Consider the following 17,973-nt stretch of genomic DNA (forward strand, 5'->3'; position numbering starts at 1 on the left):
GGTTATGCGACAGAGCTTTCCTCCTCCCACTCTTTTGATTTACTAGAAGAAGATCTAAAAGCAGAAACTAGTTAATTGCAACACCACTTTTAAAACTGAATAAAAAGTATTGTTACTTGATAGCAAGATCCTTCTGAGATGGTGGAGGCATTTTTCAGGAAAAACAACTGTTTTGAAGACAGAAAGCAGATAAAAGAGTTTAGAAGAGTTTCTCATCATAGAGAATCCCAAAGAGACAGACTTGTTATTGTTTGCTGAAGTCATGCCATAATGACAGTGTTTTGACACTCTGAGCTAGTAGCAGGAAAACAAACTAACTTCTCACCATTTAATCCTTCTGTTCAAACCTGGGCCTGACAAATACACAAATATGTCTCATGCAGTTTTGGGAACCAGGAGAAAAAGGATTTTTTTAAAGAAGGCTCAGCAAAAATGTTTAAGTGAAATGAGAACCAAATACCAAAATGAGGACAAAATTCAATGGTAAAATTAAAAGACTCTCAACCTTGGATGCTAGTTACCAGGTTGAAGAACGCTTATCCAAACATCAAAGATTGTTTTCCAGAACAACTGAGCTCAGACTGGCTGCCATACAACTCGTAGGTAAGCTGCAGAACTGCTGGTGCAAGGTGCTGTGGATACCGAAAGGCAGCAACATCATTTCACAATATCACCTCTGGTCTAGGCAATCCCTACCTTAAAGATCACTGGCACAAGGAACACGCTGTTGGAGAGTAACTACTACATCCTCCTCCTCTGCTTACAGCACTCCCAAGACTGCGCTCTTCCTGAGGTGGGCAACCCAGCTTTCTGATCTGACCCAGCTGGTACAGCTGCTCTTACATCTCATACATTACCTCCGGATTTAACAGGGCATTAAATACAAAAGGCTTTGCAGCTTGCAAGCAGTATTCTTGATTCCCACCTATATTGTTGATCTTCAGCTTCAGCAGCAAATTCATCTCCATAGTAGGAAAATATATGGGGGAATCAAACTTTGATAGAACTTAAGTCAAATAGTGATTCAGATGTAATTTCAAAACAGCACGCTGTAGCATGAGCACTGATCCAGCTAATCACATGCTGATGCCATCTTTTAAAAAGCTTTGGAATTCAACTGCTGCTCTTCAGTTTCAAACTGACGGAGTTTTTGCTTTTGTACAACATAATATAAAACAAATATAAAAATATAAATCAAATACAAAAATCACTACCAAAAATGCAGCACTGGAAGAAGGTATTTACATCAAGACAGAAACCTAATGAATTCCTGTTCACCCATCAACCTCTGTATAAAGCCTTAATAAATGAACCAACATATTTTTGGGTACTGTGTATCAGAAATGAGAGGACGAACCCTTGGACAAATAAACATCTGTAATACGTGACTTGTGACAGAAAAATTGGGAAAGGGGAAATAAAAAACACCACGGAACTCTGAAAACAAAAAAGAAAACACGTAACTTTTAAATGTCTCTTCTATTAAAAAAATGGCAAACAGTACATTTAGCAGAGCTTAGTAACCACTGTTTGCTTTCCACTGGTAGAGGCTTAAGCCATACAGCTATTAATCACATCAAAGCAGATATTAAGGAATATTAATCCATACCAGCTGTTACATCTTTTACTGTGCTATTATTAGAGATTAATCTTTATACCACAAGGCTGCCTTTTCATGTCATTTCCAAGAGAACATCATACAAGCTGATACTGTTTCACAACACATCTGCATAAAGAGGTAGAAGAAAGCTGGATATAATGGTGAAATTACATTCATCTGCATCCTTCAAATCTGAGGCACTTACATTAAGAAGTGACACTGTCTATTAAGGTAGTCAGTTGATTAGTTAATTTTTATTATGACTATAAAAATGCTTTTAGAGCCTGCTATTTACTTCAAAAGAAAAAGGACGTTCTCTTTGTGGTACCGGGTGTAGGCCACGTAATTTCTTACCTCTTGCAGCAGAGATTGAACCCTGTTAAAAAAAAGCTAGTATGATCTAATTGATGGGAGTGCAAGTGAGGAATTTTTAGGATTGTAACAGCATTTTAACAAACTAGAATCAACACTGGGCATAATGTTTGCCAGTGCAGTATAAAAACCCTGTTAAGTGAGCCAGGAATTTAGAGAACACTTGTTTTCCCTGTTGCATATACTTCATAGCCAACTACAACTGCAGGCTCTAGAGAAAGTCCTGTTGGATCACATGTCAGAGGAATGCTATTAAAATCCCAGAAAGTATCACTCTGTTCAGAAATAGTAAGATTACTCTAAGAAAAAGAGAAAAAGCCACCGTTATCCATTAAAGATTATGAAATTACCATTAAAAATAAGCTTCTAATCAGTTTCTTGAGTTTTGGATGAGACTCTGGCTGCACTAGGGAAATCAGTTGTCATAGTTACAAAAAAAATCTACATTCTCTGTACCGGCAGTCTCCTCATTTTGCTAAATGTGATGTTAATTCAGCTTCATCTCCAATCATGTTGCAATTGTTCATCAGGGTACCTTTTTTTTTTTTTTTTTTTTTTTTTTACTCATTTGGACAACAGTTAAACTTTAGAGATTATATATGCACTAATTTTACAGCCTAAATGGTGAGGAAGAAGCTCTTCAGTCCACGGTTGCATGATTCACTGTTCTCCCACTCTTCCTTGCAATTCACGTATCTTTTCAGCAGCCGCTGCCTTTTCACTTTCCCCAGATTTCCAAGTTTTTCAGTGGCTTCCTTCTTCACAGTCTGCCTGCACTCCCTTTGGGCAACCTGACCTGTTTCAGCTGGAGATGCTGGTAAGCTAGGACTGTCAAGAAGTGTAGTGTGAACCAAACATCTATGGCAGGGTTATTATTTTAAAACAGAGGAGTGATTGCTGCTGGGAAACTGTCAGTGAAGCACATTTATGAGAGACAGATGCATGTGAATCCTGCAGTTGCCAGGACTGTATATAAACAGCTGGTCAGAATAGCATCAAATTGCTAAAAAGCAAACAACATTACTCTCTAAGTGACGAGGAGATTCTGACATTCAGTACACGACGTGACTTCTGGGGAAGAATTTTGTTCTCTCCCCTTCTACTGAAGTGCCACTCTTATTTTCATCATTGCCATAAGTTCAAGTCAAACATTAAGGAACATTTCAAACATGCCACCCCTTAAAGCTGAAGACTTTGCTCATGCACAATATGAAAAAGGGCAGTTCTCCCTCTGTTCCCTTGTCAGCTTCATGGTTTTTTTTTTTTTTTTTTTTCTAACACTACAGAATATTGGTACTAAATCCATGCTTTCATTGACATGGCTAGCAAAAGAGAGTCCAGAAATGCTTCCAATACTTCTGCAATTAAAATCCACCAACCTACACCGGCTCAGCAATTTTATCTCATCTAAAAAAACCCTCTCTCTTCTGGCCCTAGTCTCCTGCAATAGGTTATTAAGGTACTGTACTTTAGAGTAGCTCCTCTATACACGTAATTTGTGTACTGCTTAAACGTAAAAAGAGGGTGAAAGGTGTTAGGTACAAACACAATTCTTAGGTGCTAGACTCCAGGCCAAGCCTACCATGACACTTGCAATTCACAATACACGTACTTGTTCTGCTGGACAGTCTGTTTGCCATAAATTGGGGGGTTCACACAGTATTTGGCCAGACATACCGGTGTTCTGAGACACAAACATTTCTTAAGTAATAGCTACCAACAGTTTTTAAAATGTGCCAAACCTTTAGGCTCAAACACACTGAAGACTGCCAAAAACCTCCAGCAAAACCCATGGCGTTTTCACTGCTGGAAGTCATAATGACACAATGGTTATACATCGGCATGGCTGTGGGCAGAAGCACACAAAGCAGCTAATGCAGGGCAAGAACTGCTCTCTGATTCCATGCTGGCACCCTATCCTGAACAGTGAAACAGTAAGCTGCCATGCCTTTGTGGTAACCTTTCCTTCATGCTACAGATCACACATTACTCACCGTATGCACACACCATCTGCTCCTGCTGGGTGTCTGCAGTATACTGACTTGGAGAGAAGGGGCTTACTGCAATGCTGCATGCCTAGCCATGCTGTGACTCAGACCTGCAGAGCACAGATTCACCTCCTTACGAACAATTCCTGACAACAAATAAGAGAGACTCCTAAAAGCTGTACCTTACAATATTGGTCTTGAGAAGAAATGTACAGGACATCAGGAAACATTCCTAGAGGAACCCTTTAGTCCTGTATTTCAAACTGCATACATCCTTTACTCTAGTGATATTCTTCCATTGGACTGTGGATCATAGCAAAACAAAAGCCTTATAATTCCCTTGGCCAACTGTGCATCCTGCTTAGAGGGTTAAAGGATTTATTTCCAACTCTTGTTGAGATGAGCTGGTACTGATCTCACATCTCTAACACATACTCTATTACAGACTATTTTTACAACGCTCTCATCCAATTTGGTGAAGAACATTAAGACAACGAATCAACTCTAAATTGATTCAGTGCTGGTTCAGCAAGGCAGTTCAGTAAAAGAGCAAGCAGACTCCCCTCTGTAAAACAGCATAAGAATGAATCAAAAATTTCACAGAATCAGACTCAAACACTGCATTTTTTTAGTTTCTTCTAAGAACGCAGATACAGTATTGATACTGTGATAGTTGTAGATTACTCTAATTTTGCATTTCCTTCTTTTGTGAGACTGACAAGTACAGGCTGTGCTGCTGCCTCTAAGTTCAGGAGTCTGTACCCGAGATCACGTACTGCTAAGTACACATTTAGATTCTTTGAAAAGGGGCAACTGATGGCCTGTTCTCCATACACAAGCCTGCCTCTATTTTTCTTTAGGGCCATGAAATTCTACCTGAAATAAATTATTATACCTAAACATTTTATTATTTCCCTCACTCATCTGACTCCCCATACTGAAAAAAACAAACAAACAAGCAAACAAACAAACAAAAAAACCCACCGCAGCAGTTACTTTTGAGTCATTGAGAGGCTGGCCAGAATGTTTGTGGAAAGAGAGTTTCTTAGTCACAGCAGAAATTTTTGAGGAAAAAAATAGAGGTTTGAAATATTCTAAAGTCAAATTAAACAGTTGCACATCACTGTTCCAAATAAACCCATGATATATATATATATATATATATATTAAAAAACAAAACAAAAACACTCTCAAAAGGTACGGTAATTTGAAGGAAATAACAGTGTCTTGGTAAACAGTTTAGGAGCAGAAAATAAATTCATGCCACTAATAATAAATTCATGCATTTTTATTTTTTTTTCCTGTTGGAAGTTTACTATTACCATAAGCACACAAAACATATACTTTAACAAAGTACTACATCCCTGCAAAACACACACATTCAAGACTATTTTCAGTCCCTCTTTTCAGCCAGACCATTAGCAAAAGTCTACATTCAATGCAAAACATTCTCCCCAAAGCACAAAATCATTCAAATTTCCTTCAAGGTGTCAACTCCTGAAGATGACGACTTTCACTTGCATTTATGCTGATAGCATACCATTAATCTCAGAGGCAACATCCATCATTTCTCAGAAGTACCACTCCCAGCCTACTACATGCACATAAAATATTCTTCTCACAAAAGTTTTTTTCTTCCTAAAATGAGCTCTAAAGCAACCAGACACCAAAAGATTTAGGAAGACTACAGCAAGTAAGACATGAAGATTTTGCAGCTTTTTAAACATTCCTTTTTAAAAAGATCACAAATCAAGCCTCATTATGAATAACAAAATCTGCATTGTGTTCTTCCACCTTCCTTGTCTTGCCTTTCCTACGTGAATGATGGGAAAAGATTAAACAGCTTTAATCAGGTATTTCACTCTGACTTACTCCATTCAGGAGGTAAAATTCTATCTTCTTGCAGTATCAAGATTGGATTGTGGACAGAAAAAAACAGCTGACTGCACCTGGGGCACTACACGTGTTACAGACTTCCTATTCTCACCTGTCATATTCAAGTGATGCTGAATATAGAAAACAACATTTTAAAGGAGAAATCCTGACATTCCTTTATCACTATTTCTTTGTATTCGTCAATAAAGTTAACATTACCAGTCTAAGAAACTACTGCTGACATCTGAAGTTACTGGTTGGCAAAGCAAGCAATAAGCAGCTGTTTGTGAGAATGGCAGTGTCGTGAAGGACAGCCTGTTTTTCCACACTCTTTGCACACAGCCATGAGGTATTTTAAGAATTAACTGTGCAAGTAATGGGAAATGTAACACAAAGTGACTCTGTTACTAGGTATTAGCTGACATTCTAATATGCCACTATGCTCTTACGCCTCTCAGCAGAGAAAAAAGCTGAGCCCATTATAAATGGTTAGAGCATTTTCTTGTTCTGATTGTTCCAGGGGCCTGGGAACATGACCATTATAGCTGAAATATGCACATTTTTTCTTCTAGCACTCAACATTTGTAATCTGGCTTGTATTATGGCATCACATGCAACTTGATGACAATCTCTTTAGCAGACAAAGGAGCCATGTTCCCTAGTTACTTTATAAAAGATACTGCTGTAAATGACTTTATCCCTACACGGTGCTTGCTAGTCATCTGGTGATGCCCATGACCATCAACCTCTGTTGAAGAAGTCCCCCAAAACTAGATACAGTCATTCTTGCTTTCACAGATGACCATGGCCAGTATTTCATATCATATAGAACAAATTATTTTTTAAGGAGGAAACATTTTAATAGATTCTAGTTGCCTCTATATCAATAAATAATTTCCTCCATGATGCTGCCAGATGTTTTTTTCTCTCAATTTTCTTCTTTCAGACTTACTTTTATTATAATCTGACACTTAAACATTATGAATACCAGCAGAAATTAGAGGTAAGAGGGCTGGAGGGGTAAGAAGAGAAGAGAAATCTATTTCTCATTATTTGAATAGAGTCAGTCTGAGAACGGTCAGTGGAGATAAAATTTACATAATCCTGAGTTGAAGTAAGTCTATATATTGTTCCAAACGGACAATCCATGGACAAAAGATATATTCAAAATTATTTCACGTTTAAAATCTAATAGTTCATTGGTTACTAAATAGCCTTAACATGCATCTACAACCTGCGAGCTTGTGAAAACAGAGTGAATTTAGATGTCAGAAAGCAATCTGTCTTCTTTCTCCCTCGCTTACTTTTTCCTTCATATATTGCACAGCAAATGAACTAACCACAAAGTGTATTTCTCATAAAATGTCTGCTGCAGATGTTCAGTGAATCATGTCAGAACCTTTTATAGATCCTATCAGTCTTCTCATTGATTGTATCTGAATTTCACATGAACACTAAGTATCAACAGTCATCAAAATATGATTTTAACTACATACAGAATTACAGCCTAGCCCTGTTTGGTGATATTTATCCAAAGACAGCGTGCATGGGAAAGAACTCCCCAACCAGGGATAAGATTCATTGTCAGAACCAGTGCAATGAACACGGCCCATACCTTCGGGATTTAAAAGAGCACAGAAGGAAATAGAATCACTCTCATTTAAATTGGCACCAGCTATTAAAAACACAAAGGGCAAACAGACAGTCCCCATCTGCTTCCTTCACGTTGTGTTATTTGGGTAACTGTAGACTTACCTTTTGTGATCCAGATGCAGAGCCCTTAAATGAGGTGCGTTTGAAGGAGCCGCTCATCCTCCGTAAGGAACCTGTGAACTTCCCTCCTCTTCCTTTCATAGTCCCCTGGCCCTTACCCTCCATGAGGAACCTAGTACCCCACCACCAAAGAAAACTCTGATTTTAGTCATACAGTCTGAGCCTGAAACCAACAATCATTGAAGTACAGCTTAAATAAAGTCTCACAGATGCATAAAACAAATTAAAAGCCAAGCAATGAGACCCCTGTTCTGATATGCACCCTGTCACAAGTGTTACCAGCCAGCAAGACAAGTAGAAAAACAAGGCAATGCACTGATACAAACCGCTGTCCCCCTCCCTCTCCTCTCTACCGACTCTATAATCAGGCTTAATGCACACAGCTTCTGCAAGCTATGGTTTTTAATGGACAGAGATTTAATAAATGGTGATTGAAGGTAAATCTACTTTAGAAGCGGCAGCCCGAAAGGTTTTTATTCGTGTAAAGCACAGGGCAGTCAGATGGAAATTATTTTGGTATCAGTAGAAAGGCACATGAGAAGAGCAGATGGTCCTCAGCACACTATGGGTTAGAGGCCTGGTGGAACACTAAAAGGTAACTGCTGATGGAGAATGTGCCTACAGTAGACCTAAGGATGAAAGAGGCAAGGTTTTAAAAGCAAGCCACCCATAAGAACACAAGTTACATTCTAATTAATTAAGGCATATGGGTTGTAACAAACAAGGTGTGGCATGTATTATTTTCATAAATGCCTATGGGTATCTCAGTTCACCTGTTCTGTACTATTCAGCTTAAATATGCAGACTGAAAGCAAAAGGAGGCAATTAGGAAAGATTAAAGAAGAAACACGGATGGGACAATGTAATTTAAAAGATCAGTGACATTCTTATTGACTAGGAAATACCTAGCCAGCTCCAGAAAGACTTGCCTTCTCAGACACGAGTGAGGAATCTGTTAGAGAGTATGGTTTAGGAAAGATGATAGAGGAGAGCACAGAGCAACAAGAGAGACATTTCAGAAACCTACACAAGGACTGCTGATCTGGCAGTTGTGTCTGTGAACTAAGTAGGAAATATCAATAACCTACAGGAGTTAGTCACACACACTAGTTATTTATTCTGTTTTTCTAGGTTCAAGTCTATCTGTCTCTCTATAAAGATGAAACGGGTACCAGACAATGCCTCCAGCTGGTTAGAGGAGACAAAATTGTGTTGAAAACCTAAACCAAAACTAGGTAAAAATGGAAGAGGATGATGGACTGTGATACATCAATCTTTCCTGTTCTTGTCAGCTCTGCCATAATCAGGAAACTGAAATGGGATGTCCCAGGCCAGGAAAGAAAAGTAGCTGGCTACTTCTCATATACTTAAAGCTGTATTGGGAAATAGGAGAGTGAAAGTTCCATTCTTTGCATGTGGATTCCATTAGTGCAAATAGTTTGGGGGATCAGATTGGTGGAATGTTGAGTGGAAGGCATGGATGCTAAAGCATAACAAAAGAGGCCTTCCTTTTTAACAATTCCTTAAACTTATGCAAAAACAAAGAAGGTAAAATAAGCATTTTCAACAAGACTTTTGTCAGCAGCTTGTACATGTCATTGTTTTAAAACACAGCTTGGCTTAAGCAAACAAGACAGGCATAGAAGCTGGCACATAAAATATAAAAGTCTGGTAAGGTCAGTAAACTGATAGAGCATAGACCAAAGAACCTTAAAGGAAGTAGTGATCAGAGAAGCTACTTTACAAAATAATGCTTTGTAAATTCCATGTACACCTGCTCTCCAAAATGGTCTCTCCATTATATCTGGTCAGTTAGCAGCAAATCATTGCAATTACACTAAATTCTATCAAATCTGACAGGTTTCATGAGCTGACAATATGCCCCTCCTGGATCTAGCATCTTATTTGATAATTATAAGCAAAACTGAAAGACATTCAGATAATAGCTCATGCTTGAAGTCATGGTAGGGAGAACATTTTTATTTTGGAATTGTAGTTTAAACAATTCCATCATGAATGATGTCATGGAACACACACAAAAAAAATAAAATAGCATTTGCTTACAAATAGCAAAAATGTTTGTCCTGGGATAGGCAACATCTTTCATACACAGGAACATGACCCCACTGCTGTAGCACAAGGACAGTGCTCCGATTTGTCTTTCTCACTTGGAAAAGCAGGATATGAAGTTGTTGGAGCAATTCATTTCAGACTGAGTTCTACAAGTTACTGGGTACACAAGCTTGATTGTGCACAAATATTACCTTCAAATCCTAGTGAAAATGCATTTCAGGGAGCTACTAGTTCTCAAACAATCCTTTTATACTCAGAAATCTCAGAAGTGCTTTTTTTTTTAAAAAAATAATAAAAAATCTCAGCCTCTCCTCATTCTGTCTTATTTTCATGAGCTTAATGTAATTGCATTCCATTTTAAGAAGTCCCTAAGTGCTGGAAGTTAAAATTCACAGGACATGTTTTTGCTATAAGTAGACATCACCAGTGTCAAAATAATTTGTAACCCTTCTACTTAGTTTCTTAATGTTCCTCCATTTTCTCACAGACTTTTCAGAAAGCAGAAAATCAGAATACGATCCTGTTCTCCCTGATACAATGTAGAATGAAAAAAAAAGAGAATTAATTCATTCATTTAGTTGTATTGGATCTGTGATTCTACGACTTTTGTCTGAGCTCCCTGTATACTGTTTTTGGTTTATTTTAAGGATCACACTGGATTTTCACGTTATCAGTACCCAGGAGACCTCCCAATAGCCTGGTGAAAGCCTATCAACAATCAATGCAATGCAAGCTGCTGAATACTAACCCCAGCTGAAAAATCAGGCAACTAAGTTCTGCTGACTTTCTTGTCCCTGCTGTGCTTATATAACTCTTTGGGGGCTGACCCCACTGCACTAAGGGAAGAGAAACACGCACCATGCTGGCATTTTCATCAACTCCCATATTTTAGAAGCACAAGTTTAATTGATTTTCCAAAACAGCTCATGGCTTTAGGAAGGCAGTCACACATTAGGGATCCTGCTGAACACTGGTACCGAAGGTTCCTGTTTCTCCTTGGAGTTTTCCACTTTATCAGTTGAGCTGATTTAATGGTTTGCGTAGTCTAAATCAGATCTGTGTAATGATCTGGTTTAAATTAGCACTGGGGGAGGAAAGAGTGTTAATCTCTTGCAACAGGATGTGGCTGGCAACGAATGAGAATCTGGCACGGTGGGGAAGTGAAAGACCCTTAAACTGGCTCTGTATCTGAACAATCCATGACATGAAACCATGCATTTGTCTGTCACCATCAATCTGTCTTTTGAAAAAAAATGGCAAAAAGATTATGAAAAATCCTAAATTATATGTTCTCATAAGAGAAAAAATGGATTGCAGACACTCACAATTTGCAAGATCCTTCACGTTCAAGGTGCTTGTCAGCCTGCTCCCTGGAAAGAGTAGTATGCATCCACTCCAAGTACACAAAAGTAACACTCCATGTAAGACATATGTACCTATATATCCTATAGATACCGCACCATGGAAGTTTAACCTGTGCACTCATGGATCAAGATCCATCCATCAAATTCCCTATCACCATGTGTTTTTAGAAATGTGAATGGTTTGGTTAAAAAGAGCTGCAATTGTCTCAGCCTACAGAAAATCAATCTTTAAGGGACTAAAATGTTCCCAGTCAGAGCTCATCTATGACATCACATCAGAGAGACAGTTTAAAGAAATGTGATAGATTTAAAGCTTTGATCTATAGTCTACCATATCAGATGAAATGTTTCCACTGACTTTGGTAGAACAACTCTTAATACGGAAAGCAGTAGTGCATAATCCGATGAATGTTATTTACATAAACAGACTAGGGTAAGATAGGCTTATATCTGTATCAAGACTTCAATGTAAAAGGACTAATAGAATTAGGCCTTGATTTTGTATTTAATACGAGTATTAAAGTAAACATAAGCTTCTTCCACAGACGATGGAATCTAAAACAAAACCTAAAAGGACACCTACTTTTTTTTTTGGCATGTGAAATCTTAAGAGTATTCTCTGAAAAGAAAAAAAAAAAGGTATTGGTATCCTTTGACATAACTGATACAATGAGAAAATTCAAACAGTTATCTTGAACTAAAAAACAAAACCAAAACCTACATTCCATTAAGGATGTTCAGTAACTGGGCTAAGAACAAGAGCTGCTGGTATTATTGCTGCATAAATGCTGTTCCAAAAGTGCTTGCTCCAGGACAGTTATAATTAGTTATGTTTTTCTACCAAAACCTCCAGATGTGTCCCTACAAGGAAATCCATTTTCTACTTCAACAGGAGTTTTCCTGCATAAGGACACGAGCGTATGCCAGGACTGTCTGAAATCACTGTAGTGCTGCAAGCTACCTATTATTATTTTGAAGCCTTTCAGGTTCTCAGAGGCCTACTTGTTATTCTGTTACAAGGAGGTTAAACCTGCTGCTCTCCCAATCTGAAAACAAATGGAAAGGTCAAAACTACTCTTCAAGATGATTTAATCCTGTTGATCCATTTCTATTTTCCCTTCAAGTCAGCTGGCTTCAGAGAGACAGTTCAGTCATTTAACATCTTTTTGACTTTCAAAAATTCAGCCTCTTCCAATTTGTTGTGGTTTGTGTGTTCCCCTCATTGCAGTACATATAAAAAGCTGCACAGAAATCAGACTAGCTTCTCAAAGTATTGAGCAATGAACTCCAAAGCAGGTGATGGAGGGCCCATTTGGGAAGAGCTGAGCAGAATGAAAGTGGAAAATACTCTGCAGCCAAGCTAAAGGAAAGAAGCAAGAAGTTTCTTGGCTACTAATGAAGCGCTTTGCTTTCCAAATCAGACAGCTTTGCCACAGTAGATTCACTTTTGAAGGCCAAACATGAAAACAAAACTGTAAGTAATAAACACACCTTGTTCTGGAGCCTTGCATACTTCGAACAGTAACAAAATGTTTAAAATTTGAAAAACGATTATTGTTTAGTTACACAGGCTTCTCAGTGGACTACTACTGAGACCACATCATGCTACTTTCCACCACCCACACCTACACATTCAGATGCACTGGCTGGGTGGGAATCACACAGACCAAAGAAGTAGTACATTACTTTTATGTCATGAAGGGAAAGCTATGAAACAACTTCTAGGTCTCATTATTAGCCAAAAGAAAAAACATATCCGACTACAACATCACAGTCCATTATAAAATCCACTGCTTTTAGAAAAAATACATTTTCTTCTCCTAAGATTTTTTATAGCTTTCCTCCCTCTTTCCCTCCCTCCTTCATTACAAATAAAGAATTTTCTTTAAAAAAATTATTTCTTCTTCTTTTGAGAAACGCAGAATCTAATGACCAGAAATGCAGCATTGTCCAACATAAACGCAGAACAGGCAGCGGTAACACTCCATAGTAGCGTACAATAACTTAATAGCAAACTAAATAGAAACACATTGAAGACCAGATGATGAGAGAGACGCTAGGCGATCAAAACAAAACAAAACAAAACAAAACAAAAACCAACAACCCACAAACCTTGAACTGCTTTTATCATAGAGCAACTGGTGTCATTCAGTTTCAAATTTTTTTATTTTTTTTTAAACAAAAATCGTCTTTGGACAGTCAATAACACCAGGTGCAGAATATAAAGGTGTTTTTCCCCATTATATTCAGGGATATAATTTCTTGTCTCACTATTAAGCTGAGCAAGACCTAAATGGGGGGTGAGTTTTCAGAGTTCAGGGGCAGGTGGAAACTAAAAACCAAAGAAGCCAAACAAAAAATTCCACAGATGTACATTTCTAAAGATAAGGGACAAAATACAGAAGTTCTACATTTTCAAGTTCTGAAGAAACTTCAACAACTCATGAAATTAGGATGTTTTTGCTTGGAATATGGTATTTTTTCTAGGCAAAGTGCATTTCTTATTTACAACAAACAGAAAAATAATTTTGCAAAATAGAGCTTGACATTTTTCTTAGATCAAAGTAACTCCAACTCAAATAATGAGGAGCATATAGAGAATTACACACTGTTTTTAATTTGTTTTGATAATTTTTTACAGAACCCTAAAACTTTCTGTGCACAACATAAGTCATAGTGGGAGCACATTGTCTTTGATTCCCTTTGACAGTTCCCATTCTAGTTATATATTGAGGTAACTTATCATTTTATCTCATTTGTAGGTCTTATCTGTTACACACTTGATTACTGCTCTTGATGCTTTTGTTTCTATCCCTGAAATGAAGTACAGAGTATTATGTTCAGCACCGGTTACGTACCATGAGATTGAGCACACTGTAGGTTCCTGGGGGCTGTTGGGTGAAGAAAATTCAATGTCTTTTTCTGTGAACTACTACATCTCCTCATAGCAATGCTGTAGTAACCTAGGCAAAAACACATCTGGATTTAAAATGTCACAATTTACACAATAAAATTCAGACAGCATATAACTGACATGTGACATACATAGCACAGAAGTTCCATTCAGTCATTTCCATACTTGAAAAGCTCAGAGGAAGACTGTGAGGTACTGTGTAGCATTCTTCCTTCAGCATTGTCTTATTACTCATTCCAAGAGTCCTTGTTATTTATCAACTCTATCCTCCTCCTCTTGCAAGAAGAAACCATGTTTAAGGTGAAATCATGGGACATGTGGAGGAAAGGTAAAGAGACAACCTCTTCTTGTGCCAGTGAGCCCATAACACGGTGCCTGCGTTACCACCCTATTGCTCACAGATTAAAAATAGCCTAAGAACAGACCATCTAAACAACCAAATGTATTTCAGTAACCTCACTTCCATAATCTGCCTAGGGGGTAAAACCCGCAGAAACCTACCAGTTCTCTTTGTCATGCCACCCTTGGGCACTGACTCATAGAATCACAGAATGGTTTGGGTTCAAAGGAACCTTAAAGAACATCTAGTTCCAACTGACCTACCCCCCCAAAAAACAGATTTATGATGCAATAGGTGAATATTCTGATAGGGAAAAAATATAAACACAAAATAAATTCCATAAAAGTTTCCATAACAGCAACGTTTCTGGTAAAACTACAGGGTTTAACTTTTGTGAGGAAAATAGGAATGTTTCCAAAAAGAGGTTTCAACAAATATGGAAGCTCTTTCTGTGGAAAAAAATGAAAATAAAAAAGTGCACTTACATACAATGCTTCTCTGTCTAGTACACCACCTTCTTCAACGCTATACTGTGGTCTCAAAGAAAGCTAGCTACATAAATCCACAACATTTCATTGTCCACCAGCAACTAAAGTAAAGGCTGAAAGAGAGATTTTCTCCTACCTAATAACAGAGCACTCAAAAAGATAGCGAAGGAGAGAGATGAAGAAATTAAACCATAAAACTATGGAAATTAAATACAAGTCAGCTTTGAAGCCTTGAACCTGCATCACTAGGTGTTAACCCACAAAACTCCACTGATCCGAGCACAGGAACAAATGAGCCTGTAACTCGGGAAGGAAGTAGCATACTTCTGCTTCCCTCCTCAAGACAATATCTACAACTGGTGACAAAAGCCCACTCCTTGCCCAGGTAAGCAAGGAGGCACAGCAGGCAAGCTGGAAAAGTGCTCATCTGCAACATACTACATGATGAAACAAGGCTTTCTGATGTGCTCCATCATTCCTGAGATGAAGGAAGCAATGCCATCAGTTCTACAAAGAGGAAAGGACAGACTTTCATTAGATGCTAATGTTCTCTCATTTGCACTTGGCATTCACTGTGGAATGCCAAAGAAATATTTAAAAGTGCCAGATCCTTTTGGTACCTTTAATGGTAAATATTTCTTAGAGCTCCGTCACTGGCAACACGTGGGTCTCACTGGCAAGCAACATTTTTTTTTTTTTTTTTTTTTTTTAAGTTATCACCAGCTCCATCTGGTGGGTATTCCGCAGAATACATTTTCTTGAACGGAAAGCATAGCATTTTCTGATACTTTGTTTGTCCTCCCTTTGGAAATATAAGCATTAAAATGTCTACTATTTAATTAATTTTACGTTATATTAGCATGGGAAGAAAGTCACAGATCTTCTGAAACTTCCATGTTTACTTGATGTAACACTAAGAAAAGGAATTTAATTGGAAACCATAATGTACTGGTATTATACATAATGAGGTTGGCTGTGATTGTGAAAATTGCTTTTCAAATGAGAAAAATAAACGGAATACATAGAATATATTTGGACTAAACAACAATGGAAACTAATTTAGAGAAGACCTGAAATGTGGATATGCAAAACATTTTGATATAAAAATAATGAGAATATGAAATAGAGATTAGCTGCATGATAGAAGCAAACATAAAATACAGAATAGCTTTTGAAGTTATCTGATTCTCAGTTCCTCTCTTCCTGGCCCTGATATTCCATGGGACCCATGCCCCAGTTTCTCTGCCTGAATAAAAGAAGCAATCATATAAATCTATGCAAACGCTCTTAACTCCATGATATTTGGAAAATCATTTGGAGTTCTTGGATAGATGAAAGTATGATTCGTGTATGCAAAATGCTTGAGCAAACAGTCCATACACTTTCACTAGAACATTCTCAACTATATTGACAAGTCCACAGTTCTTCACAGTAATGAGTTTTAAATTGTTGATAAATTTGATCAGAAGTACCTAGCCAACATTAATGAGACTTAGTGAAAGGAAAAAAAAGTGGTGGTGGGGAACTTCAGTTGAAGTATCAAGGGTGCTCACTTAAGAAGGTCAGCAGTAGTCTACACAAACCAAACGTTTCATTTCAGAATTCATGTATCACCAGAGGTAAGAACAACAACAGAAGATAAATACAAATACAACAGAATCAATCCTACCTCTGCGTTCTAACTCTAGCACTTAAAGGTCTCTACTCCTGCTAAATTCACAGATGATACAGTTAGGTAGCACAGCTCTGTAATCTCTCACACGTCAGTGAGCAATGAATCAGCATCTCCTAGACAGTTTTGTCTCGCAGAGCTTATCACCTCTCATTTATTGCTGATCCTCATTTATTCTCATTACTTAACTCACTGAGGCCTGTGACATTTGCCTCAAAGCTACCGAGTTGTAGCTTTACCCTGGGCATTTTCTGATTGTGGTGTTTTACCTTCTGCTGACAGAAATTTGTTAGGAAAAGAAATGTGCTTCAAAGTAGTGGAATCTAATAAAGTGAAGGGAGATTGCACAAAGCTATGCAGGAAAAAAATCATTGCTCTCATCTGTCTGCTAAGCACTAGATAATAAATACAACCGTGCTTTTTGCTGTCAATCTGTGGAGAATAATAGGGCAAAATCCATAAGGTTTTTCCTGATTTCCTAGGATAGGCAACAGGAGTCAGTGTAATGCGAATGCTGGAGGAAGACGGTATCAGGCATTCTCACAGGCACCTCATCCCTTTTATCTGCTGATTAGGACACTAGATCCCGTTCCTTCTCCATGGTGAGAGGTGCCAGGCTAATCACTGGAAACAAAAAACTTCTGGACAGCAACCAATCACTACCAGCAGCATCTGGACCTAACAGCCACCAGCCTACTATGCCCTCTTACGGTGAGAGACAAACAAGAGTTAGGTGTGACAGATACATTACCTGTCTCTCTGTCCAGCAGCAATTACACAGAGTTGCCACCTTTACCAGCTCCTTCAGTTACATGTTCTCTGTTTCTACTAGGAACACTTACCACAGTAATATATTCCATCTGAACAACTCATGTCACAGATACCTCCAGAAATCTGACAGAAGATGCTGGATTTTCTTTGCTACTTCCTGAATTTCAATGTTACATTTATAAGGGGATATATAACAGAGAGGGGACTTCTTTTTTTTATCTTCCTCTTTCATTGTCAGACTCCTAACATTTCTGTGGTTCGGATCACGCGTTAGTCATCTCTTTTTCTCCTGACTACAAAGCCTCAGAGACAAAGACAAAAACTACTCCACAAGACATGTGCTAGAGTCAAATGAGCAAACCTAGAAAATCAAAGACTAGCAAAATCCAACCTGACCTTGCAGTAATAGGATCACATTAGGATTAGTCTATGTCATAGATTAAGCCCACTGAAGTAAACTAATCTTTCTCCAGTCAGCTAAGACTGTATGTTTACTTGCTAAGCTGGGAAAAACTCACGAGTGCAAAAAGCATATCTGTTGGAATAGACCATCTAGACTGTGTCTACATCAATGATTAGTGCACTTACTGCTGCACCACTGAACTGACCTTAAAGTGGCTTCAGAGAGCAAGATCTCTTTACACGGTTGCTAAACTACATTGTGTGCATTCATGGAAAAAGCATATACAAGTCAGCAGAGCACTGTTATATTAAAGGCTCTCATAGACTCTACAAATTCACAT

General features: G+C 38.1%; 1 protein-coding gene across 1 annotated transcript in view; it reads right to left on the reverse strand.

The window, feature by feature from the left end:
• TRPM1 (transient receptor potential cation channel subfamily M member 1) overlaps positions 1–17,973 on the reverse strand; it is a 139,016-nt gene that overhangs the window by 70,320 nt on the left and 50,723 nt on the right. The window contains exons 7-9 of the mRNA XM_035336012.1: positions 14,785–14,900; positions 13,904–14,008; positions 7,591–7,720 (exon numbers count right to left, since the gene is read on the reverse strand). Coding sequence (XP_035191903.1) covers positions 7,591–7,713 — 123 coding nt within the window. The 5' untranslated portion in view covers positions 7,714–7,720; positions 13,904–14,008; positions 14,785–14,900. The remainder of the gene's footprint in view (positions 1–7,590; positions 7,721–13,903; positions 14,009–14,784; positions 14,901–17,973) is intronic.

This window comes from Oxyura jamaicensis, chromosome 10 (assembly GCF_011077185.1).
Source record: "Oxyura jamaicensis isolate SHBP4307 breed ruddy duck chromosome 10, BPBGC_Ojam_1.0, whole genome shotgun sequence".
Classification (NCBI taxonomy): domain Eukaryota; kingdom Metazoa; phylum Chordata; class Aves; order Anseriformes; family Anatidae; genus Oxyura; species Oxyura jamaicensis.